This window comes from Perca fluviatilis, chromosome 6, assembly GCF_010015445.1.
Source record: "Perca fluviatilis chromosome 6, GENO_Pfluv_1.0, whole genome shotgun sequence".
NCBI lineage: Eukaryota > Metazoa > Chordata > Actinopteri > Perciformes > Percidae > Perca > Perca fluviatilis.
The window spans coordinates 11,889,390-11,914,363 of NC_053117.1; the positions used below are offsets into that span (position 1 = coordinate 11,889,390).

At 40.5% G+C, this 24,974-nt stretch overlaps 1 protein-coding gene across 2 annotated transcripts in view; it reads right to left on the minus strand.

Moving 5' to 3' along the window:
- Positions 1–12,260: 12,260 nt before the first annotated feature.
- The window catches only part of LOC120561001 (whirlin-like), a 159,997-nt gene continuing 147,283 nt past the window's right edge, over positions 12,261–24,974 (minus strand). For both annotated transcript variants that reach the window (XM_039803942.1, XM_039803941.1), the window contains exon 12: positions 12,261–13,179. In XM_039803942.1, the coding sequence (XP_039659876.1) occupies positions 13,003–13,179 (177 nt within the window). In that variant the 3' untranslated portion in view covers positions 12,261–13,002. The remainder of the gene's footprint in view (positions 13,180–24,974) is intronic.

Below are 24,974 nucleotides of genomic sequence, written 5' to 3' on the forward strand. Positions count from 1 at the left end.
TGACTGGCCAGAAGCGCACAGATAGTTATGAGCTGAAACTCACACTGCTACAATCTACCCCAACCTTTTCATCGTTGCCCGACGATGGACGAATAAAACAAACGATACCCTAGACTAGCTCCAAAGTCGAAAGAGGGCCACTACTGCGTTAGACACAGGACCATGGGGATTAAGCGCATTGTCTGCTGCCCCTACTGGTCTTGGCAGGTGATAGACATTGGAATGCTGGCCAGCCGTTGGCCGGGCTGTCCGACGTCTGGCCACTTCGCCCACTGCCAGGTGGAAGGCAGGGAGAAAAAACGGAGAACTAGTGGGTCTTGCTGCTGCCTCTGTAATCGGGGTCACGGGAGGGCCTGGCCCAGTAAATACCGGGGCAGATGGTGGGGGCTGTATTCAAGGGATGGTTTGGGTAACCACAGCCATGCGAGTGGGATTTACCGAAGGAACCTCATGCCTCACAACAACCAGTTCATCCCCGGACCACTCCAAGGGGTGAACAAGGCGAAGCAGAATTACTTAAAGGACGCGCTCCAACCACAGCCTTCAACAGGGCATGGTTGACTTGCCTGGCTTTGGTTGGTTCGTCCATGGGTGCAATGGTATACACCGACCCTCCATCTTTGGGCACCTTAAAGATCCTTTACTGCACAGGACCATAGGCGTCACAAAGCTTATGACAGCCCCGTGCCGAAAAATCACGAAGCCAAACTAGCTGGCCCATTTTAAGGGGGACAACTCTCACTCGCCGAACGTAGTTATTCTTACGCCGCTCTGCAGCAACCCGCAGCCTCTCTCTACCTAGCAAGAAATCAACCAGTAACCTAGGTTCCTGGCCGAACATTAGGAAGAATGGAGACTCACCAGTCGCCTGATGGGGAGTAGTGTTGTAAGAGAAGAGGACCTGTGGCAAGCAGGAACTCCAGTCTCTCTTCCGAGACACTGGCAGAGTGCGCAACAAGTTATGGAGCGTCCTATTGAACCATTCGCACTGGCCATTACCGGCCGGATGGTATGGCGTGAGACTTTTCAATGCCATAAAGGCGACAAAGCTGTTGAATAAGGGAGCTCTCAAAGTTGCAGCCCTGGTCAGAGTGGTTGCGGGCTGGGACACCAAACTTTGAGAACCACTCCACCACCAAAGCTTGAGCCACAGTGGGTGCTCATTGGTCACGGGTGGGAACAGCAAGTGTATTTACTGAACATATCAGTCATAACCAGGACATTCAGCAAACCACCCTGGGTGGGTTCTAACATGGTGTAGTCAATGGCTACAATCTCGTTAGGCCGCGAGGCCAATAAGTGCCCCATAAAACTAGACTTGGCAGGTCGAGAGTCCTTGGCGACTTGGCACCTCTCGCAGGACTGACACCACAGAGACACGTCCGAGGACATCCCGGGCCAATAACACCGTTGGCATAGAAGCTCTAACGTCCTCTCTACACCCTGGTGGCCATGCTCCTGATGGACCTTAGTCAGCACCTCTTCCCTTAAGGAAACAGGCACTACCACCTGCAAGACTACTTCCCCACCGTCAGGCCGAAACACCTGGCGATACAGGACCTAACAGTATAATTAGAATCCTGGCTTTTTGGTATTCCAATCAGAGCATGCAGATCAAATGGGGGGATGCATTCTCTACTCCTTTTGGTGTTGGTAATGGAGTCTGTCAGGGGGGGATACTATCACCAGCCCTCTTTAATATTTACATGGATGACCTGTCTGACCAGCTAAGGCAGTGTAAAACAGGATGTATGATTGGTAACATGCTAGTGAACCATCTTATGTAAAATAAAGCTTCATGAACCACTGTTTTTATTTTTCTGAGCTCACTAGATGGCGATCTCTCTTCAAAGAAAAAGGTTAAAGGAATGGCAGTTCAGTGTGTTTTCAACCCTTTGTTGAACAGAGAGCGCCATCTAGTGAGCTCAGAAAATAAAGACAGTGGTTCGCCTTAGCTTCATTTGACCATCACTAGCCTTAACATTTAGTACCACTTGTGTTCTTTCCCATTCTCTATTATTGAAATGGCATGTTAGACTTATCAATGCCGACTCCCTAGACCAACAGTCTGTTGTAAACGACAAATGAGGACCAGCATTCTCTGTGGTGATCAGTGTTTTGATTTTCATCTCCACACCTTTCGTTATGTTTTCCAGCATGTCTGTGCGGTAGTATTCAAGACCACTGTAAATGGCTGGTTGTCTGTAGCAATCATTTCAAGTATTTGTGTATAAATTATTATTTTTTTACCTCTGGTCAGAATTCTATGGAGCCCCCCTGGTCCCACTTTGTCAAAAAAATTAATTATGACTATCTCGTGGCCTCAAGATACTATCTCGTGGCCACGAGATAGTAAAGTGTCTGACACATTCTGTGCAATATTCTGTTTTAATATTTAGTTTGCTGCTGTTCTGCTTCTATTTATTTACTAGTACTGTTCATCACAATTCTGTTAATACAGTAATGTAAATCTTGTAGGCTGCATATCCATAGTCCTTTATAATTCTTCTTCATATTTTATAGCCTATATTTATACTTTTTACATGTATATATGTCACAAAGTGGAGCCAGGCAGCCAGAGTTTTCTTATGTTGTATATAGTGTGGTGTTTTGGGTGTTTTATTTTGTATATAGTGTGGTGTTTTGGTTTGCCTGGCACAGAACGGAAGACTCCTCCCAGCGCACCTGAGGCAGATCTCATCAGGAGAGATGCTGGAGGAACACGGAACGCGCTCCAACACAGCGGGAGCGCATTTTGATAATGAATGGCTGAGACACAAGGAGGAAAGATGAGTGGATAGAGAGCGAAAAAGAAACGTTGGGGACGCTACAGGAGTGCAGGATGGAGCACAGATAGACGGGCAGGACAGCGGAGCCGGAGGACAGCTGTGGATGTTTGGCGGATCGGCGGGTTGGCGCCGGGAAAAGCAGAGTGGACATTGCGTGCTGCTGGCCCTCTTCCCCCCTCCCTCAAACAGAAAAGGGTAAAGACTGTAGTCCCTTTCTCTATAGACTGGTTGAAATCAGATTTTCTATTTTTGCCCAAATCGCACTCACACAACGCCAATGCGCTGATCTGTCAAACATCCACAGCTGTATATATATACATGTAAAAAGTATAAATATAGGCTATAAAATATGAAGAAGAATTATCTCGTGGCCACGAGATAGTTATAATTAATTTTTTTGACAAAGTGGGACCAGGGGGGCTCCGTAGAATTCTGCCATTTTCTTTGCAAATCAAACATTTGTGCTACAGTAGGCTGACTGAGATTGGCAGGAGCAGCAGCCGCTGCATCTTCTTTTTCTTCTACTGCCTCTTTGTAATCCTGGAGGTGGTTAGCCTCGTGAGACCGTCCTGATCTCGCGAGCTCCAGTTTTCCACTCGTAGATCAGTCTGGCATCTTGAGATAGAGAAAATGTGGAGCCATTAGCCAAACGACCGGGCCAATCAGCGTTGGTTTTGAGGTGGGTTAGGTGGTGATAGACAGATGGTTTATCCAATCAGCTAACCAGTATTTTCAGAAAGCGGTAGCCCCAATTCTGTTAGCCACTCGCTAATGCTTTTTTTCTCTTGGATCCTTCTTTTGGAATATGGTCCAGAACCTGAAATGGTGTCTTTTATTCCTAAATTCTCGTTACACAAACGGCAAATATCCTTTACCGACATGTTGCTTGCTTGCAGGAGCTAACGAGCTATGCTTTGCCTGCAGCAGCAGGGGCGGGCTTTTGGTTGTATTTTCATACGCTTCGTGGATCTGATTGGTTGATTTGGCCCGTCTATCACCAACATAGGTGATAGACAGATGGTTCATCCAATCAGCTAACCAGTATTTTCGCCCCTTCCCAAAAGTTCTCCAATGGAAAGTTCCCAGATGGATATGCCGAGCAAATGCGAAGCAATCCATCTGGCGGAGTCAGGTTAGGAGGTGGTTTACCTTCAGGTAATTCCACATGTTTGTAGTATTTTTACTTTTGCCTTTCTCAGCCCCCATGCTTACCAACTTGCTGCATATATTGCATTTGGCCTTCCCTGGGGTTGGCTGGGTGAAGCGCTGCCATAAGGGGGTGGTTTTCTTTTCAGCCATCAGACTGTAATGACTAAAAAAAGGGGAAAATACAAGGTTAAGTTAGAATTTTTGTATTGTATCTTCATCTTCAAGTCATTTTATAGATAGGTATAGATATAAAATCAAAATTTGTTTTTTTATAATCCAGGTAATAATTGTGTGCATTGTAAGTAATACAAGGCTAAAAACATTTCTATAATCTTGCCAAGAACTGTCCTGTAACATGAATTTTTGGTTTGTTTGTGTTTGTTGACGGACAAAGCCAAATGGACATAACCTAATGATTGCAAAAAGGGGAAAAAAAACACTGAGACCCAAAGACCGTAGACACGTGTAATGAGGAAAGTTAATTGTGAAAGTCATGTGCACTTTTCTTGCGAGATATTTAGACAATTTTGGTTGAGTTTCCGCTCTCACATGCAAACGACTAGTTGCATTTATATTATAAGGAGCATTGCCAGCATCAACTATAGTAAAGTGCAATCACGCTTTTGACTCTGAACACGCTACTGCTGCAGTGTGCGTGTGGGTGTGTGTGTGTGTGAGAGAAGGAGCTCCACTCCGCACAGCCTGAGAGGGAGTGATTGATTCTCTCAGACACCAAACTAGAGGTGAGCATACGAATAAGTAAAAAAAAAAATCAAATTGTCTTGTATAAAGTTAGTTGAGTTGCACACACTGCTATTTTGAGGATGCATCATCAAAAGCATTTCAATCAGGAGAGACTTGTTTGCAGATATGCAAAAGGTTTAATTTACAACAGCATGTAGTGTACAATGTTTTGGAGATTGAACTCCATCGTTATTAATACATTAATAAATTTAATGTAGGGGTAGGGAACGAAGATGTAACCCCCCGATGGAGTCCAGACACCGGTGGTGGCGGAGAAAGCCGGAAACTAGACAGAGAAGGCATCGGAGCGACAGCCGGAGAAACCCCTAGGACGGGAGGCAGAAGGGGAGGAGGAGGGACGACGTCTTCCTGAAATGACAGCTGATAGCACAGGGAGAGAAGCACCTTTTAAAACAGTGATGTAACGCTGTGATTGGCCTATGGGATCCTTGGCCGATCCTGATTGGATTATCAGAAGCGGGCAGAGATATTGGCAGCAGCGGGAATATACGGCCTACCTAAAAACGGCGCCGGAGCAGAGGTGGCCAGGGAAAACTTGGCATCTCCCGGGGCTGGAGGCGCAGGCAGAGGATACCCGTGCGCTGGCAGAGACATAGAGGCCACAGTGGTGGCGGCGGTCGTGGACCCAACGAAAGCGGGGGAAGCTTCGATGGACTGCAGCCTCGCGTCCATGGACTGAAGAGAGCCGGCCAGGGATTGAAGAGAAGCGAGGATAAGACTTGTGTTGGATGGCCCACTTGGCACGCCTGGCTGAGAGGGGCCGCACCGCGCCTCTTCGGCGGGGCACGGGGAGGGGCGATCGCCTTCGGCGACCGCTTCCGACCTCAACCCACCGCGGGAGCAGGAGGCGAGGGGACCGGTGAAATGCAACCCGCCTGGGCAGCCAGCTCGCGGAGGTCCGGAGAAGGTAAGCCTGTAGCCGCCACGATTCCGCAATTCCAAAGCTGCAGAATGAGCCTGTCCGATGCCGCGCCGGCCGGGCAGGGACTGTTTAGAGTAGCCAGGCGAGAGCTCCTACGGACGCCGTCCGAAGAAGCTGGAATAGCCGCCGGTGAAGAGAAGGGATCAGGACCTGGGTCCGATGCGGGATCAGACTCGAAATCCGACATGGCGAGACCGCAGAGTAAAAGTGTGTGTTAGTAACAGCGCTAGCAAAGCAAAGCCAGTCCTTCACTAGTCTGATTTGGTGCGGTGGTCTCCCTTTTATAACTTAACTTATTTCTCTGCATTGAGTTGACAACCCTCTCAAATACAAGACACACAAACAGAACAAATAAAAGTCTCAGATCCACTGTCTGTGATTGCAAAATTCGAGCTCAATTATCGTGACATAATAGCAACCCTTCTACCATGATAATGCAACTTTAACTACGCTATCAATGTCCAAAGTAGCCAAATGTTATGTCGCCTATTCATGTTTTTTCTCAAAGTTGGTAACATGTCATAGTAACTAAGTAAATATATAGGATTTATAAGAATTTAATCATTACCGTTTTCTCCAAGAAACTTAGCTCCTCCAAAGGCACTGTATGAGGTCTGCTCACTCTGCTGGTAATTGACTCTAGGGGCAGCGTGCGTCGAACACGTGATCCACAACAACACTAGGCTGCCCGCAGATGCGCTTGCCTATTAATAGGCTTGATATACTTGGATATTGGCCGATGCCGATTATGTAAAAAATGCAGAAAATCGTCCGATTAGTCGGTCAACCTCTAGTGGTAAAGGGACTTCAGACACATATGTTCACCTAGGTTTACCCTAACCGTGACCCTGGTCCTAATCCTTTTTACTTTTACTTATTTATATTTACCCAGGACACTCTGTCTGGTGACCTGTATTTTTGGGATCTGAGAAACATTTCACTGGCCTGCCCCCTCAGTTAACCTATCCATCATTCATTACCCTAAACCTAACCACACTCCTTTACAGTGCTTGAACCCAACCGTACCTCTACCTCCATATCCAACTTAGATACCTGAACCCACCCTCACCCTGATCCCTATGTCTACTCTAACCCCGATTTCCTATCTTATGCGACAAGTAGCTCACAAGCAAGTAAACAAGACTTGTATAAAAATCTGAGTAGAGTTAAGCCTGGTCACAACCTGCAGGTGAGACCATACATGCTGAATAGGAGAGACTGGGACCATTGTTTTGTTTCCCCACCCCTAAAGCCTAATCGGCATCCTTTTTAATATCTTGTTTTGACCTAACTAAATTTGATCAGGTTTCTGCAAACAGTTTGATGTTTAAATATGCAGTTGGGTGTAATCTCAACTGTTGTAGAGATTTGAGATGAGTATTTATATTCAGCAGGGGTTTCTGTGGCTCCTCTGTTCTGGTCATAGTGGAGACTGGAGTTTTTTTTTTATTATGTGTTTACTTTCACTCTACAACCTCACCCAGGAACATCACTCTCCACTTTGCCTTTAATGTTGACACGGATTCGCAGGGATGTCATGAATGACACAAATTTTTAAGTAGACTTTTAATTAAGTTGTCAGACCATATTTCAATTAAAAACGTTGTCTCCTCCTCTCCCCATGTACTACGGCAGCTCATTTTGTTCTGCTGCGTCTTCTTCTCTCGTTTGGTTACTGGGGAACACCAAAACTTCCTGTAAATGGTCCGAAAGTCCGAACCATCCAAACAAATGCTTTCACACTAGAAACGGAAGTTTGATCCAGACCGAGACTACCTCTTTTGGTCGGACCAAATTTAGGCTGTTTGGTTCGGACCGTGTGCGGGGGAGATTTCACAACTGTAATTTTGGGTTCCTGTCACACTGAAAAGTCAGAAAGTCCAGACTTAATGAGGTAGGTGAAAGCCCCCTCAGATAGAGAAGATATATTGGATACACATCCAAACTTGTTAGTAGGATAAATTAATTGTTGGGTCTGCACATGGGACATTTGTTGCCAATAAGAAAAAATACCGAATATCACCAGGCTTATTATTTGTAAATGTGCTCAAAAAGTGTGACATGTTAAACAATCAACTGATCAGCCCATCAATAGCTGTACAGTAGGAATTTAACACTATTTTGCACCATGTCTCAAAGAAATCCAAGCCCTTTATTTCCTTTTTTGGGGCGTTTTCATACCGTAATAAACCTGGTATCCAAGCTTCTGTCTTATTGCTTCATGTTGCTGTCATGCAAATCTATGCACCCTTAAAGTATTTTAACAAGGTAAAAAAAAAATCTTACATTGCAACACAACCTGTATGCTTTAGACTGTTTTTATTGTGTCTTCAAGACAATCTGTTTGAGGGGATATTTAAAAGTATTTCACTCTTTTTGCCATTTAAAAGGAGATTGCAAGAACCAATACAAGAATAAGTGACTTTTTCAGGAGGATATTTTTGTGGTGAGACAGCTGTGATAGGGTGTAGGAAGGGAAACACACAGGAGATGTTAGCAGTTACATCAGCCACAAAGGGGTTACATAATTGTGTTTAACAAAGATTCTCTAACCTCTCACCATTTACTGTATATACAGTTCATCTCTATGAATCTATGTGCAGCCTTTTCTGTACAAGATATATATTTTTGAAGAGTTGGCAGTCACAAAAAACAAACAAAAAATAAAGTATAATTTACACATCATGTAAATAGCAGAATATTCTCACCAACACTTCATCCCTGAATCCAGACATTTTAGTGTTGCATTACACATACAGTACATCTAATCACTAAACTCCTGCATTCCTCTAGTAATCGCTATTGTCTCACTGTAGTGGAATTGTGTCATTAGATTACAAAAATATAACTATTTGCCCAAAATACACTTTTGAAAGCATTTACTACTATTGTCTTAATTTGGATTACTTGGCTCTACTGTATTACTTTGGATCATGGTTACAGTTACTAAAACATTTCTCAGCCCTATCGAACAAGCAAACATTTTTAAACATTTTTAAAGTGATGGTTCGGAGTAATTTCACCCTAGGGTCCTTAGAGTGCCTAAGAGTGCTTAGGGCCGTCTACAAATTCCAACACCGAAAAGAGATGCAACAAAATATTTATTAATTTAATGATTAAATAAGGTAATGTCTCCAAACGTACCTCAATTGTAACTTGTCTCCTGCTAGTTATACTACAGCACTTACTTTAAAAAAAAAAATTTAATTAATAAATATTTTTGTTGCATCTCTTTTCGGTGTTGGAATTTGTAGACGGCCCTAAGCACTCTTACTGCCGGGTAGTAACAGCAGCAGCAGCAGCAACAACAGAGAGCAGAAGCCAACAGGCAAGTGTTATTTACATAAACTTCTGGTGTACTCACAAACTTTCCAATCCATCGTTTTATGAGTACATAACCTATTTGTACTAGTGTAGAAGTTTGGTATCATATCGGGCATTATTAGTGGGGAGATACAAACGTGGATCCATTAGCCCCTGCGCTAAGCTATTCAGCTGATAACTCTCCCAATGTTCGACCCAAGTGAAAAAAGCTTCTGATGGGGTGTTTGGCTCGAGGTCATGGTGCAAAGGACCCTAGGGTGAAATTACTCCGAACCATTACTTTAAGGGGAAAGACCAGAAAAAAAACACATATACCACTGTCTGTTCTCTCTGGCCTTTTCTACAGCAGAGGTTTACAACGATGTCATGCTAATAATGACAGGATACTCTGATCAGTGTTTCCTGTACAGTGCACTAGCAAATCACGGATTCATTATGGAGTGTCAGAACTCATCAGCATCCCACAGAGTGCAAGATATGCTCATTCATACAGTAGGACCTTCATTTTTCTTCAATGTGTTGTTGTAGGTGTTTGGATGTGGTTTCATATAGAATATGGCCCAAAAAAAACTAAATATGTGACTTTAAAGTAGCATTATAATCTAAATGTTTATATATATATACCTTCTGCTGTAAACTATTTGATATTATAAAAAATTATGTAGAGTCATTTCAATCTACATTATATACAAACTATCATACCAGAAACGTTTGTGTAAAAACTATTGAAGAACATATGGTAATCTTGCTAAAATACTAAAGATATCTTACAAAATGGGCATATTGAAATAAGTGATGCGTTAAAATATATGCTCTGATCAATGTAAAGGAGCTGCTAATGTATACATTTGTTTGAGGTTTGATTTCCAAAACTGATTAGTTGATTAGTTAGTAGTTGATTAAAGAATCAATGGCTTCAATTCAGTAAATCCTCTTAACAAACTCTGTTTTAAGGCTGAATATAGGGACACACTGTAATGTTAAGTCATTTTGCCATGATAAGCTGGTTGAGATATGGGAATGATATACAGTATGTAAGACAGTTTGTTTTAATATGTCTGGAAATTGTAACTAGAATGAACTCATCAAAGGCCATGAGGGACAGTTTTAATAAAACCTCAAATGTGCAAAGCCAAACTAATGTATAATTAGCAATTGACCAAAGCTCAAGTGAGTGAGCAGTAACAGAGGGAAGCTAACAGTATGAAGTCTAATACTTACTACAGTAGGAACACTTGTATCTCTTATCATCTGGCTTAGCTAGTAAGCAAACCTGCTGAACTGAACACTTACATTTTTGATTACACTTCAACCAGAGGTCTTATTCATGAAGTGATTGGTTTTCTCTGCCAGTTGAGGTCAAATTTGTTTAAAGAAAAATTGTGTTTTTTACAACTTAGGCTTTATCCATCATTTTTGACCGTTATGATTACATTAACAACAAATTAATTGTTGACATCTCAGAATGTTGTGACATCAAAAGAAGTGCTACAGGTCAAGAAACATGAGTGGTGAGGGGATTAGAAAAATTGTAAACTTGTAAACAATATATATATATTATGGAGCTGCTCCCCCCGCGACCCGACACCGGATAAGCGGATGAAGATGGATGGATGGATATATACAGTGCCTTGCAAGTATTGCCTTGAACTTTTCGATTTGCCACATTTCGGCTTCAAACATAAAATAAAACTGTAATTTTTGTAAATCAACAACAATGGACACAATAATGAAGTGAACAAAATTTATTGGATATTTCAAACTTTTTAAGAAATAAAAACTGAAATTCAAAATTATTCAGCCCTTTACTTCAGTCACAACTCTCTCCAAATTCAGTGACTCTGAATATCAATTTACTAAATACTAATGATATAAATAGAATCCAGCTGTGTGTAATCAAGTCTCGTATAAATGCACCTGCTCTGTGATATCTCAGAGGTCCGTGTAAACAGAACATCATGAAGAACAAGGAACACACCAGGCAGGTCAATATGTTGTGGAGAATTTAAAGCCGTTGGATACAAAAATTTCCCAAGTTTTAAACATCCCAAGGAGCACTTGCGATATATTGAAATGGGGAGTGTCAGACCACTGCAAATCTACAAGACCCGCCATCCCTCTAAACTTCAGCTCATACAAGGAGAAGACTGATCAGAGATGCAGCAAGAGCCCATGATCACTCTGGATAACTGCAGAGATCTACAGCTGAGGTGGGAGACTCTGTCCATAGGACAACAATCAGTCATATACTGCACAAATCTGGCCTTTATGGAGGAGTGGCAAGAAGAAAGCCATTTCTTAAAGATATCCATAAAAGTATCATTTAAAGTTTGCCACAAGCCACCTGGGAGACACACCAAACATGTGGAAGAAGGTGCTCTGGTCAGATGAAACCAAAATCGAACTTTTGGCAACAATGCAAAACGTTATGTTTGGCGTAAAAGCAACACAGCTCATCACCCTGAACACACCATCCCCACTGTCAAACATGGTGGTGGCAGCATCATGGTTTGGGTCTGCTTTTCTTGAGCAGGGACAGGGAAGATGGTTAAAATTGATGGGAAGATGGATGGAGCCAAATACAGGACCATTCTGGAAGAAAACTGATGGAGTCTGCAAAAACCTGGACTGGGACGGAGATTTGTCTTCCAACAAGACAATGATCCAGAACATAAAGCAAAATCTACAATGGAATGGTTCACAAATAAACATATCCAGGTGTTAGAATGGCAAGTCAAAGTCAGACCTGAATCCAATTGAGAATCTGTGGAAAGAACTGAAAACTGCTGTTCACAAACGCTCTCCATCCAACCTCACTGAGCTCGAGCTGTTTTGCAAGGAGGAATGGCAAAATGTCAGTCTCTCATTGCAAAACTGATAGAGACATACCCCAAGTACTTACAGCTGTAATCTCAGCAAAAGGTGGCTACAAAGTATTAACTGAAGGGGCTGAATAATTTTGCACACCCAATTTTTCAGTTTTTGATTTGTTAAAAAGGTTTGAAATATCAATAAATTTCGTTCCACTTCATGATTGTGTCCCACTTGTTGTTGATTCTTCACAAAAATTACAGTTTTATATCTTTATGTTTGAAGCCTGAAATGTGGCAAAAGGTCGAAAAAGTTCAAGGGGCCAAATACTTTCAAGGCACTGTATATATATTTGCATTTTGGGGAAAGTGAAATAAATTGGGCCCTTAACCCAAACTGCTCCAGTGGAGCTGCTCAGTGGCAAGCAGATCAGACTGTGGATGTACTGGGCAGCTTCCAGGTATGAACTGTGTGAATGTGATCAGGGCATCTCTGCAAAAGAGAGGCTTCCTCTCTATGAACCTTCCCTGAATAAACAAAAGTGAAAAAACAAAAAAGGACTTTCACCCAGGCGACCAGGGTTTGTGTCCTGCCTGTCACTTAAATGCTAATTTTTAACTCCACCCACAATCTTTCCCTAACTCTAATTGGTTTTACCCTGCAGACCCCTACCCAGGGCGTCCTAGCGTGTTGAAAAATGATGCCAATGGGGTACCCAGAACATCAAATATTGCTGCGGATGGGATTACATTGAAATTAGTTGAAAGCCCCCTGTGTCTGACTGAGATGCTACGGACATTTGTTGCATTAGTAACTAACAACAAAGGCAGCTGACCAAACGTCAGTTTTTGACGGGCTGGGAGTAAGAATGTGTTGATTTACCTTGAGGAGTACAACTTGAAGACTGACTTTACTGACTGCAATACATTTGGCATATTATTTGGTTTGACAACCACACTATCAGTACTACAGTAATCTAGACCACCTGGTGAAACATATAATAACATTCAGGGTTTGAAAACTAATGAAACACAAGCACATGATTGTTTTGGCAAATATTATTGTTATATCCTTTTCTAAATCTTTCTAAAGCTCTGTGAAGTGCAATGAGCAAATATATTTCCACCAATCCTTTGGCTTAAATCAAAATGAGGGCCATGATTATTGGACAATGTGGAGTTGATACGGTTCCTTTAAAGCAGTAAAACAGTGTCTTCTTCAGCCAAGTAATATAGTGCTGATCTATAGTCCTGGATCAACAACCAGGAAGTCAATGTGGTCCTTCTCTTTGGTCTTGAAGGCCTCGGCTATGATCTTGGCAGCATCTTTGTGCTCCCGACCTCTCAGGGAAATGCCATTGACCTCCAGGATGATCTGACCCACCTTCAGCTGACCGCAGTTATGAGCGGAGCCTCCTTTCTGTCAACAGGGACATGAGGGGAAGGGAAAGCAAACAATAATTTGACATATTTACAAAGATATCTCCATTCATTGACAGGTTAGTCGTAGTAGAGTTAGTGGAAAGCCTGTGTGTTTGCTTTTGTTATATTTTGTTATAATAATAATAATAATAAATTATTTTATTTTTTTAAAAATTTTTTAATTTTTTTTTTTTTTTATTATTTTTTTTTTTTTTTTTTTTTAAAACCTCCCCAACCCCCCAGTACAAGGCACCTTTGCTACAGCTTGATACAAGCTAGGGGTGAAGGTCTTCCAGTGACTTTAAAATGATTACCTACCATGAAGCTCAGAGATAGCATCTTTCTTTTAATACATATGATAGTCCTTAAAGCTTGAACAGACAAGGCCAAACGCTGGGAATAGACATTAAGACATAAAATAGTGCAGCAGGGTCACCGATTGTAAGCAATAGTAATATGTATACTGATATTGATGTATACATGAAGCAGGGTTCAGTTCACAATGTTCTTAAGGTTTAATAGGACACACTTAAGGATATACACATTTTTTAACAGTCGCTCCATTCATTTAGATGACGTGTAGTAAGATAAAAAAAGAGTCAGGATGGACAGAAGAATTTTCTCAAAGGTTTGTTCGCACCGTAGGGAAACGGTGTTACAATTTAGGATACAAATAAAACGGATGAGAGAGGCTTTCTTCAGGGTTCTCACAGAATGGAATGTAACATATTCATAACAGATATGAACAGGGAGGAATACATAATATAATACATAATAGATATTAAGGCTGTCAACTGATTACAATTTTTTAATCGCGATTAATCGCATGAGTGTCCTAGTTAACTAGTTTTTTTTAGCTGTTCTAAATGTACTTTAAAAGGGATCATTTTAAAATCATTCAAGTTTTAAATGCTCAAGTGGTATTTGAGACTCGACTACTCCTTTGGTAGTCTCACTTTGCCAGACCATCCACACGCTGCAGCGCGGAGGAGGGTCTGGCTACGCCACACAGCATTCCGGGATGGGAGAAAAAACAAAAACACTGTAGGATCAAATTAGGCCATATTATTTACTTTAAGTATAACAATTTCACATAAGTCACATAAAGCTGAAGTGCAACTTCACATTTGAGATGTTGAGTCTTTTTATTGTGGTGTAACAAGAACATTCTAGACTGCCGATGGAAAATGTAACAAATAACAAGCAACACAGGTGTCACTAAAAAACACTGACATTTCCCATTCTTGAACATATCACTTGTCTTGAAGAATCCATAGTACAAAGTGCTTGCTGACATTGTCTGTGGCCAAAATGAAACTGATTAATGCCTGATGATTGAGGTATATGATGCAGCCAGGCATATACCATGCGACCAATGTCAACGCCTGTTCTAGATGGATTTTGAATTAAACTAATGCCTGTATTCTGAACAAGCACACTTCATCAGTGGTTTTGTTTTGAAGGAGGAAGTAACTTCAGGAAAAAAGCATATAGACCAATGGCCAAGTCCGAGACAAGTCTGAGTCCAAATACCAACGAGTCCAAGACAAGTCCGAGACAACATAAAAACGTCTCAAGTACTACAATCCTGTATTTGAATATATTTATAAGTAGCTAAGAGGGTCTGAAAAGTCACTCAATCTAGCGAGAAAGTTGCCAAGTTGGCAACACTGTCCACAACGTTACAGCTGCAGCTTCTTGACTTCCTGAATTACGGAGCAAAATCACAGAAAGTGCGTGCGGTAATCAAGCATTACAAAAATTTGTGACGTTAAAAGAAATTTCCGTTTTAGCCCTAAAAAATATAAATTACACGTAAACAGTTGTAATTAGTAAGAAACCAAGTAGGCAGGTGGAGTCAGTAATGTAGGTCTGAGTCTGATTGGTCGGACCAGCGCTGAATCGACTATTAGTGTGTATCATTTGAGTTCAGCAGAACTGAGACGTGATCTGATTTGCCGGAGGGGGAACTAGGGACAGCCTTATATCGTTCCTGAAAAGGAGTGTAAACATGGTGGAGATTCTTACCACCGCGTGTAGGACAGCTGATGTGTTGGTGATATCTCGGCAGGACTTTTCTGAGGTTTGTGTTGGTAAAATCCTTGGACACAATAAAAGCAGCCTCTGGCTGTGAGGTCTCTGTCCTGACGATACAACACAGTCTCACTCCCTACTCGTCAAATGTATGACGCATGGTCAAGGACCCTGGCGTCAAGTTTCAACGAAATAGGGGTACCCTTGACGTTATTTTTCGACGAGGGGGTCAGTCAGATAGACATTCATGTTATTCCCTCACCGTCGGATATCGACGAAAGAAAATAACACGCCCCCCGCCCCTTAACTCGAAATCTGTTTAGAGTTATTGGTATTTTTAGCCCAATAACCACTGTTTTAATCAACATTATTCACGAGATATTATCATGGTTTATATGTATTTCTTTTAATGTTATTATTTCGGTATATTTCGGCCAGGGAAGCTGGGTTGCTTTTTTGTTGATTTATATTTTTTAAACTATAATGCTACATCTATCAACATTTATTTAGATGTTATCATGGTATTCATTTCTTTATTTTAATAATATTATTTCGGTCTTATTACCGGTGAAATATTACAGTATATGCTGTAATACAGAACATTACGATATGATCCTAGCAGGACGCATTCAAAGCCGTTATCCCCCAATGCAATGCGGCCGTTCATTTCAAAGAATCGGGCAGCGATCAGCTGGTCTTTAACGCCAGGATCGCTTCAATATACATACATACAGTCAGTGATTGTTGCTCAGTTTTGTTCCAGTAAGTTATGAACCATAATAACGTTTAAACGAATCCGCGGAAAACTCCGGAAGTGACGTAGTACGTCCCGCTCAGCGGATACGAAGATAAAAATATATAATATTCGTAATATTGATGTTTTTTTCTAACGTTGTATTTGAGGAGTTAAACAATAAAGATAGTTATAATAATAAAATACAGTTTCATGTATTTGTCTCATATATTGTTTGCTCGGCCGGCCGGCGGGCGGCCTCAATCTGAAATGGAATCAAGCCATTTCACGGCAGACAGACAGAAACACAGGAGCCGAACGAGTCCCCCCACCCACCCCGGAAGAACTACAAGTGCTCAAGCTTTGTAACAGCTTCTGTGGCGTTTCTTATGGGAGTTGTAGTTTTAAAGTATATTGGTATATTTCTCATAAGTAGAAGTTGGCAGTGTATAATTTTGGATACACCCTGGGGTTTTTTTGCGATGGAGAACACACTGGTGTCATCAGATTTTAAAAATCGAATCGTTAAATAGGTGAAAATAGCTTATTACCATATTTGACAGTGCTTACAGTAGGTACAATTTGGTGACCATATCTACATGATAGCTGAGGTCCAGAGCTTTCTATAACAGCTGGTCCTATGTGTGTAGCACCTTCTGTTGCTAAATGACAAGCCTTCATACATGTACTGGGTTCAAGGTTCAGAGGTCAATATTTCAAAGCAGGAGTAATGTATCCTCTCCAGACTGACATATGTTCCTCTCCAGGTTGAGACCTTTCCAACGATGTGTTTGCTATAGTCCTACGACAACGTTTTAATTTTTACACATCATGGAGACCACTTAGCAGGAGATAGGCTACTTTATTGTCCCCAGAGGGATATTTGCCTTGAGTTCAAATGCTTCACAAATAACACTTGACATATTGTTTTATCATACAGCTGACATACTTACAATAAAAAACAACATGAACAAAGTGATAGACTGAAGCACATCACACAGCAACAATCTATTGCTCATCTTTCACAAACAGTGACAAGAGCAACGCAACCATGCTTCATATCATGAAGCTATTGCACACCCTCAATCTCAAGCAACATTATTTAAAGTTTTAATTGAGGTAGGTCCATATTAGGCCTATAGTTTAGAAATGTTAAGTTCACCCATATCTTCTGCCAGAGGATAAGAGCTCATACTTGGCATGGAGAATAAAGATAGAGCAGACCATATTCTGTGTGCTTGCCTGGAGAGACTGGTTTCTATTCCTCTCCACAACCTTCATGACAGTCATAATAAAATGCTCTGTAATGCAGCCTTGTATAACACAAACCATCTGATTCACCGTGTGTGTCTGCTCTAAATGATAAGACACACTTTCAACACGGGCCTTCCAGCCAAAGGTGCATGTTGTCCATATGAACACCATTGGGCCTATAGGAGCAGAGCCGATGGATTGGTTCATTATTTATGACCTCTGATATCCTCTGACCCAGCTCTATCTCGAGAGTTACCTCAACTTCAGTTTCAAAGGGGGTCAGCTTTTCTTAGACATGAGTAGGGGGGGCATTAAGGAAAAAAGGTTGGGAACCACTGCTCTGACCCATGTCATGACCCTTTTCTCAGCTTGTGAAATGGTTGAATGAGATGTGTGAGTTTTGTCTTAGGGCTGAGGTAGAAGTGTGCCAAAAATGCCAAAACACATGTTGTATATGTATACATACCCAAACAAAGCTATATTCGTCTTACTCTGTGAACAAAAACCTCAGCAAAAATCTGCTTATCCTTTTAATTTCCTGAAAATGCTTCCTAAAACTAGTCCCTTCTTAATTTTGAAAAGGTAGTCTCAGTAAAGGCTACAAAGGTTAGGATGGCTACAAGCTGTAACCACGGTGATTGATATGAGGATCATCTTCTGAATATAATAATTAATATGTTAGGCCTACCATAAATTGATATTTCAAAAAAGTAATTTATTTAAAACAACTAATGCAGTGTGATTTTAAGTCCCACACATAAAAATACTCATGTTTTTTTTCCCTTTAGTCTTTGCTATTAATATTTATCAACTGCAAAATTAGAAAATTGCGTTTTTAAATAACTATGCATGGAAAATAAAATAAAAAATGCTTCTCTTTATATATAGTTTATTGTTTTTCACAACAGTACAATTCAAAACAAATGGAAATTAGTCAAACAAGCCATTAGGCTGTATTTCTAAACACTCAACTGTAGGTTTTTTATATAGAATATATATAAGGCAAATCAAAGTGCTAAATATAAAACACCATTTTTTCATTAGGCCTATTTGTATTTTATTGTGTAAATTTTCACGTACAACGTGGAACATTCTTTCACAGACGAGATGTGGAATTTTCACGTCACTTCCGCGGATTCGTTTAAACGTAGACAAATAAATGAAACAGTATTTTAATATTATAACTATCTTTATTGTTTAACTCCTCAAATACAACATTAGAAAAAAACATTAATATTACGAATATTATATATTTGTATCATCGTATCCGCTGAGCGGGACGTACTACGTCACTTCCGGAGTTTTCCGCGGATTCGTTTAAACGTTATTATGGTTCATAACTTACTGGAACAAAACTGAGCAACGTGTTGTTGCTTAAGACACAATCACTGACTGTATGTATGTATATTGAAGCGATCCTGGCGTTAAATACCCGCTGATCGCTGCCCGATTCTTTGAAATGAATGGCCGCATTGCATTGGGGGATATCGGCTTTGAATGCGTCTAGCTCGGATCATATCGTAATGTTCTAATACAGCATAATATTTTACCGGTAATAAGACCGAACTAATATTATTAAAATAAAGAAATGAATACCATGATAACATCTAAATAAATGTTGATAGATGTAGCGTTATAGTTTAAAAAATATAAATCAACAAAAAAGCAACCCAGCTTCCCTGGCCGAAATAGACCGAAATAATAACATTAAAAGAAATACATATAAACCATGATAATATCTCGTGAATAATGTTGATTAAAACAGTGGTTATTGGGCTAAAAATACCAATAATAACTGTCACAGATTTCGAGTTAAGGGGCGGGGGGCGTGTTTTTTTCTTTCGTCGATATCCGACGGTGAGGGAATAACATGAATGTCTATCTGACGGACCCCCTCGTCGAAAAATAACGTCAAGGGTACCCCTATTTCGTTGAAACTTGACGCCAGGGTCCTTGACCATGCGTCATACATTTGACGAGTACGGAGTGAGACTGTGTTGGACGATAACTCCGTACAGCTCGTCCAAGGCTAGGTTGGTGTCGGCGTGTGGTGGAATGTACACCGCTGTGAGAATGACCGATATAAAGTCCCTCGGGAGATAGTCTTGCATTACCGGACCTTACTTCACAGCACTGTGTAGTAAGGTCTGGCTACACCACACATACAACCCTGGATAGGTGAATAAAATGGTCTGGGTTCTTTGCATTTCTTTAAACCAATCACAATCATCTTGGGCAGCTCTAATCTACGGTCACAAAGACGATGGATCTGTAAAATGGTCTCAAGTAGGAATTTGTTTTGGTGGAACTCTATCTTTATCTTTTATATTTTAAGTTAACTGTTCACACAATACAGTAACGTATATAAATGGCTGCTGGATACGTGGTTAAACATTACATTACATGTCATTTTAGCTGACGCTTTTATCCAAAGTGACTTACATGCTATATATGTCAGAGGTTGCACGCCTCTGGAGCAACTAGGGGTTAAGTGTCTTGCTCAGGGACACATTGGTTGATGTATTGCAGTGGGAATTGAACCCAGCTCTCTCACACCAAAGGCATGTGTCATATCCACTGCGCCGTCACCACCCAAAACATAATTTGCTCTTACCAGCGTATCACTGTGTGTATTTTGTCCGTAAACATATTCTTTGTAAATCTTTACAATCATTCCCTGAAAGAACCAAGCTAATAAAGGATAGCATCCGATCATAAGGTACTCTAGGTTAGCCCAAAGAAATGATCTCCATGTCTGAGCACCACAGGTTAATCATGAAATAGACTTCTCACCCTTGTTTTTCCCCGATGCAATTGTCCTGTCCTGGTGTTAAATTCAGGATTTTCTATGACATTCAATTACAAAGCAGCAGCTGAAAATGTCACTTCAGGGCATACAGGCCAATAATAATGAATTTTAATTCTGCCAAGAAATGAATCAGACATACTTTTAGCTACTTCTACAGCCATCACAAATATGCCTGTGAGCAAGGCATTAAAGTGATGGTTCGGAGTAATTTCACCCTAGGGTCCTTTGCACCATGACCTCGAGCCAAACACCCCCCCAGAAGCTTTTTTCAGCTGGGTCGAACATTGGGAGAGTTAGCGTAGAGTAGCGTTATCAGCTGAATAGCTTAGCGCAGGGGCTAATGGACCCACGTTTGTATCTCGTAAATGACCCCACTAATAATGCCAGAAATGATACCAAACTTCTACACTAGTACAAATAGGTTTTGCATTCATAAAACGATGGATTGGAAAGTTTGTAAGAACACCAGAAGTTTATGTAAATAACACTTGCCTGTTGGCTTCTCGTCTCTGCTGCTGCTGCTGTTGCTACTGAGTGCTTAGGGCCGTCTACAAATTAATAATTACTGAAAGATACAACAAAAATATTTATTAATTTAATGATTGAATAAGGTAGTCTCCAAACTTACCTCAATTATAACTTGTCTCCTGCTAGTTATACTACAGCACTTACTTTAAAAAAAAAAGTTAAATTAATAAATAGTTTTGTTGTATCTCTTTTCGGTGTAATTTGTAGACGGCCCTAAGCACTCGTCTTACTGCCTGCAGCAACAACAATAGCAGAGAGCAGAAGCCAGCAGGCAAGTGTTATTTACATACACAACTGGTGTACTTACAAACTTTCCAATCCATCGTTTTATGAGTGCATAACCTATTTGTACTACTGTAGACGTTTGGTATCATTTCGTGCATTATTAGTGGGGTCATTTACGAGATACAAACCTGGGTCCATTAGCCCCTGCTCTAAGCTATTCAGCTGATAACGCTACTCTACGCTAACTCTCCCAATGTTCGACATAGCGGAAAAAAGCTTCTGGGGGGGTGTTTGGCTCGAGGTAGTGGTGCAATGGACCCTAGGGTGAAATTACTCCGAACCATCACTTTAACTCAGAGCCGCTTCACTGCAGTAGCTCCTAGTGGCCCAGAAGACAAAGCTGAGCTCACAATAATCAGCTTCCTTCTTGTAAAGCCCAGACACATTAAAGGGTTTCAGGCACCCCATTAGGCAACATCAGTGTTCAGTTTAGTTACAACAGTTCAGTTATGCTTAGAGATGTATAGTAACAAAGTACAACCCCAAATCAGAAAAAGTTGGGACAGTATGGAAAACACAAATAAAAAAAGAAAGTAGTGATTTCTAAATGTACTTTGACTTGTATTTCATTGCAGACAATGTGAACACAAAATATTTCATGTTTTGTCTGGTCAATTTCATTTGTAAATATACATCCTTTCCTGTCATTCAGACCTGCAACACATTCCAAAAAGGTTGGGACAGGAGCAATTTAGGGCTAGTAATCAGGTAAATTGGTTAAATAATGATGTGATTTGAAACAGGTGATGTCAACAGGTGATTGTAATTATGATTTGGTACAAAAGCAGCATCCAAGAAAGGTCTAGTCCTTTAGGAGCAAAGATGGGCTGAGGATCGCCAGTTTGCCAACAAATACGTGAGAAAATTATTGAAATGTTTAGAAACAATGTTCCTCAAAGAAAGATAGGAAGACATTTGCTTATTTCATCTTCCACAGTGCATAACATAATTAAAAGATTCAAGGAATGTGGAGCAATTTCAGTGTGTAAAGGACAAGGGCGCAAGCCTAAGCTGAACAACCATGATCTCCGATCCCTCAAGCGGCACTGCATCAAGAATCGTCATTCATCTATAAGCGATATCACCACATGGGCTCAGGACTACTTTGGCAAACCTTTGTCAAGTACCACAATACGTAGTTTCATAATAGAATAATAGAATAATCTGGCAAAGTGGTGTGATTTAAATGCCCTCATCCTCAATACACAAAAAACTGAGGAGATTATCTTCGGCACCTCTCATGATTGTCACATTACACCAATAATCATTAACAATCAAACTATAAAACAAAATTCATCCTTCAAATACCTTGGAGTGCACGTGGATAGTGACCTTTCCTGGACCTATCATGTAGACTATATCTGCAGCAAAGTACAGCAGAGAATCTACTTTTTAAGGAGACTTAGGTCATTCGGAGTAAGCAGCGAAATCCTGTTTCTTTTTTTTGTGTCAACAATTCAAAGTATCCTGCAGTATGGAGGCGCAGTGTGGTTTGGGGGCCTCTCAGTTCTTCTGAAGGCCAGGATTCTGCGGCTCCTAAGGATTTGTTCCAAATTGGTGGGACGTTCAGTGGAGAACAAGTTCACTGAAAGCCACGTATTGCATTTTTTAGCTGTTCTAAATGTACTTTAAAAGGGATCATTTTAAAATCATTCAAGTTTTAAATGCTCAAGTGGTATTTGAGACTCGACTACTCCTTTGGTAGTCTCACTTTGCCAGACCATCCACACGCTGCAGCAGACAATAAAGTGCTATCTATCTAGCTATCTATCTACATCCACAAATGCCAGTTAAAACTGTACTGTGCCAAAAGGAAGCCCTATGTTAACAGTGTCCAGAAGCGCCGTCGACTTCTCTGGGCTCGGAGGCATCTGGGATGGACTATCACACAGTGGAAACATGTACTGTGGTCAGATGAATCAGTATTTCAGGTATTTCTTGGGAGAAATGGATGCCGTGTGCTCCGGACCAAAGAAGAAAAGGATCATCCACACTGTTACCAGCAACAAGTCCAAAAGCCAGGGTCTGTCATGGTATGGGGTTGTGTGAGGATACGGGTACTTGACTTGCCTGCCTGCAGTCCCGACCTGTCTCCAATAGAGAATGTGTGGCGCATTTTGAAGGACAAAATGCGACAACGAAGCAACAACTGTTGCCCACCTTAAGACTTGTTTGCAGCAAGAATGGGACAAAATTACACCTGAAACATTTCATCACTTGGTGTCTTCAGTCCATAAACGTCTTTTAAGTGTTGTGAAAAGGAATGGCAACATTACAAAGTGGTAAATGCTTTACTGTTCCAACTTTTTTTGAAATGTGTTGCAAGAACCAAAATAGGAATTTTGTTTTGTTGAAAAAAAATTAAATCATGAGGAACACATTAAATTATGTGCTGTTGTATTGTCTGCAATGAAATACAAGTCAAAGTACATTTAGAAATCACTACTTTCTTTTTTTAATTTGTGTTTTCCATACTGTCCCAACTTTTTCTGATTTGGGGTTGTACAATGTGTAAATATTAAGACAATGTGGTACCTCAAATGATTTATTTATAATTTATTATTATTATTGTGAAATTAGTGTTCATAAATGAGTAATGTATGGTCTTTCAACAATTTCAAGTGAATGGATAATCCGGGCATGACGAAGTAGAACTACTTCACTACTTTACTTAAGTAACAAAAGGCTGTATCTGTACTCTACTGGAGTATTTTTTTTTTCTCCTACTTCCACTTTTACTTCAGTACATATTTTCGATGAGTTTAATACGTTTACTCCGATAATTTTTTTATGTGCTGCATTGTTACTCATTACAATTATAAAAATGTTACGACTCATTCCAAACCCACATTATCACTGCCAGAGCGGTAGATGGCTCTGTCACCAGGTTTGATGAAGCTGGCTCATCATTGAGCGAATCAAGCGATCAAGCTTCTTATAAGAAGACCGCGCATGCTCCTGTTCTGCCTTTTGCTCTGCTGCCTGCCTGCATTTAGAACACTTGAGCTTTGTTAGTTTGTTTCAAGATGAAAGAACCAGAAACACCACCTTCAACACCTTCAACTTCGAGTGATCGTGGCGGTGAGGGTGAGGAAGGAGACCACCCCTGGCCCTACTTAGAGTCCATGTTTTCATTTGTTGAAGTGAAAGACAATTCATATAGAATGAAGTGCCTACTCTGCCTCCCGAAAGATTGCGAAGTAATGTCCTTCAAAAATTAACCATTGAATTCGAAGAAACATTTAAAGGTAAGTTACAGATATAATACACAAATGGCACACCAGCTTGAGCTATCAGTAAGCGCTAACTAAAAAGTACTGAGCTTTTTGGAGCGTGTCTCCTCTTTGATATAATGCACAAAAAAAAGTTTTATTTGCTGGTAACTTTATAATATTTTTATATTGCTTTGTATATATTCATGACATGCGGTGTTCACTTACATTAACGTTAACTAGCTGGCTATCATACTGCTCTTGTACATTCCTGACTTTTTACTGCTGCTACAGCCAAAGGAATTGTGAGTGTCCTTTAGGATAAACATTTGAAATAATATAAACAATATGATATTCAAACTTTTGACTGCTAACTAAATAACACAATACTTGTACTTTTACTCTTACTTTCTGTACTTGAGTAGTACATTTTAAAATAAACTTGGAAATGTATCTTTGCTTTCTTTGTACCTTGTTGGATTTAACAGATTGTGAAAGGTGTCAGAAAGAAATATCAAAAGGAGGACTTCATGTCTGTACAAAAATGAAGACACATTTTCTATTAATGCAGAAAAGAAAATGTTAATGCACCTGAGTTAATTCTTTTAATAATTTCCTTTGCATAATTTTCATTTTAAACGTACAATATGTAATTTTCTGCCGCTAGGGGTCTCTCAATAAACACTTTTGATGATGTTGTGAAGTGATGTAGTAATAAGTCGGTCATTTGCGCTGTGTGTGCTTCAGTTCAGTACATAAAAATAAACATACAGTAAATGTCTGGAAACAAATGCTAAAACATTGTAATACATATCAGCATTTTTACTTGGGCAAGTAAACGAAATGGTAAATATGATCATGATGCAAATAATTACATTATGACTATTAATATTTTGTTTAACGAAAGAACTACAATAATTCCCCTCAGCATTTATATT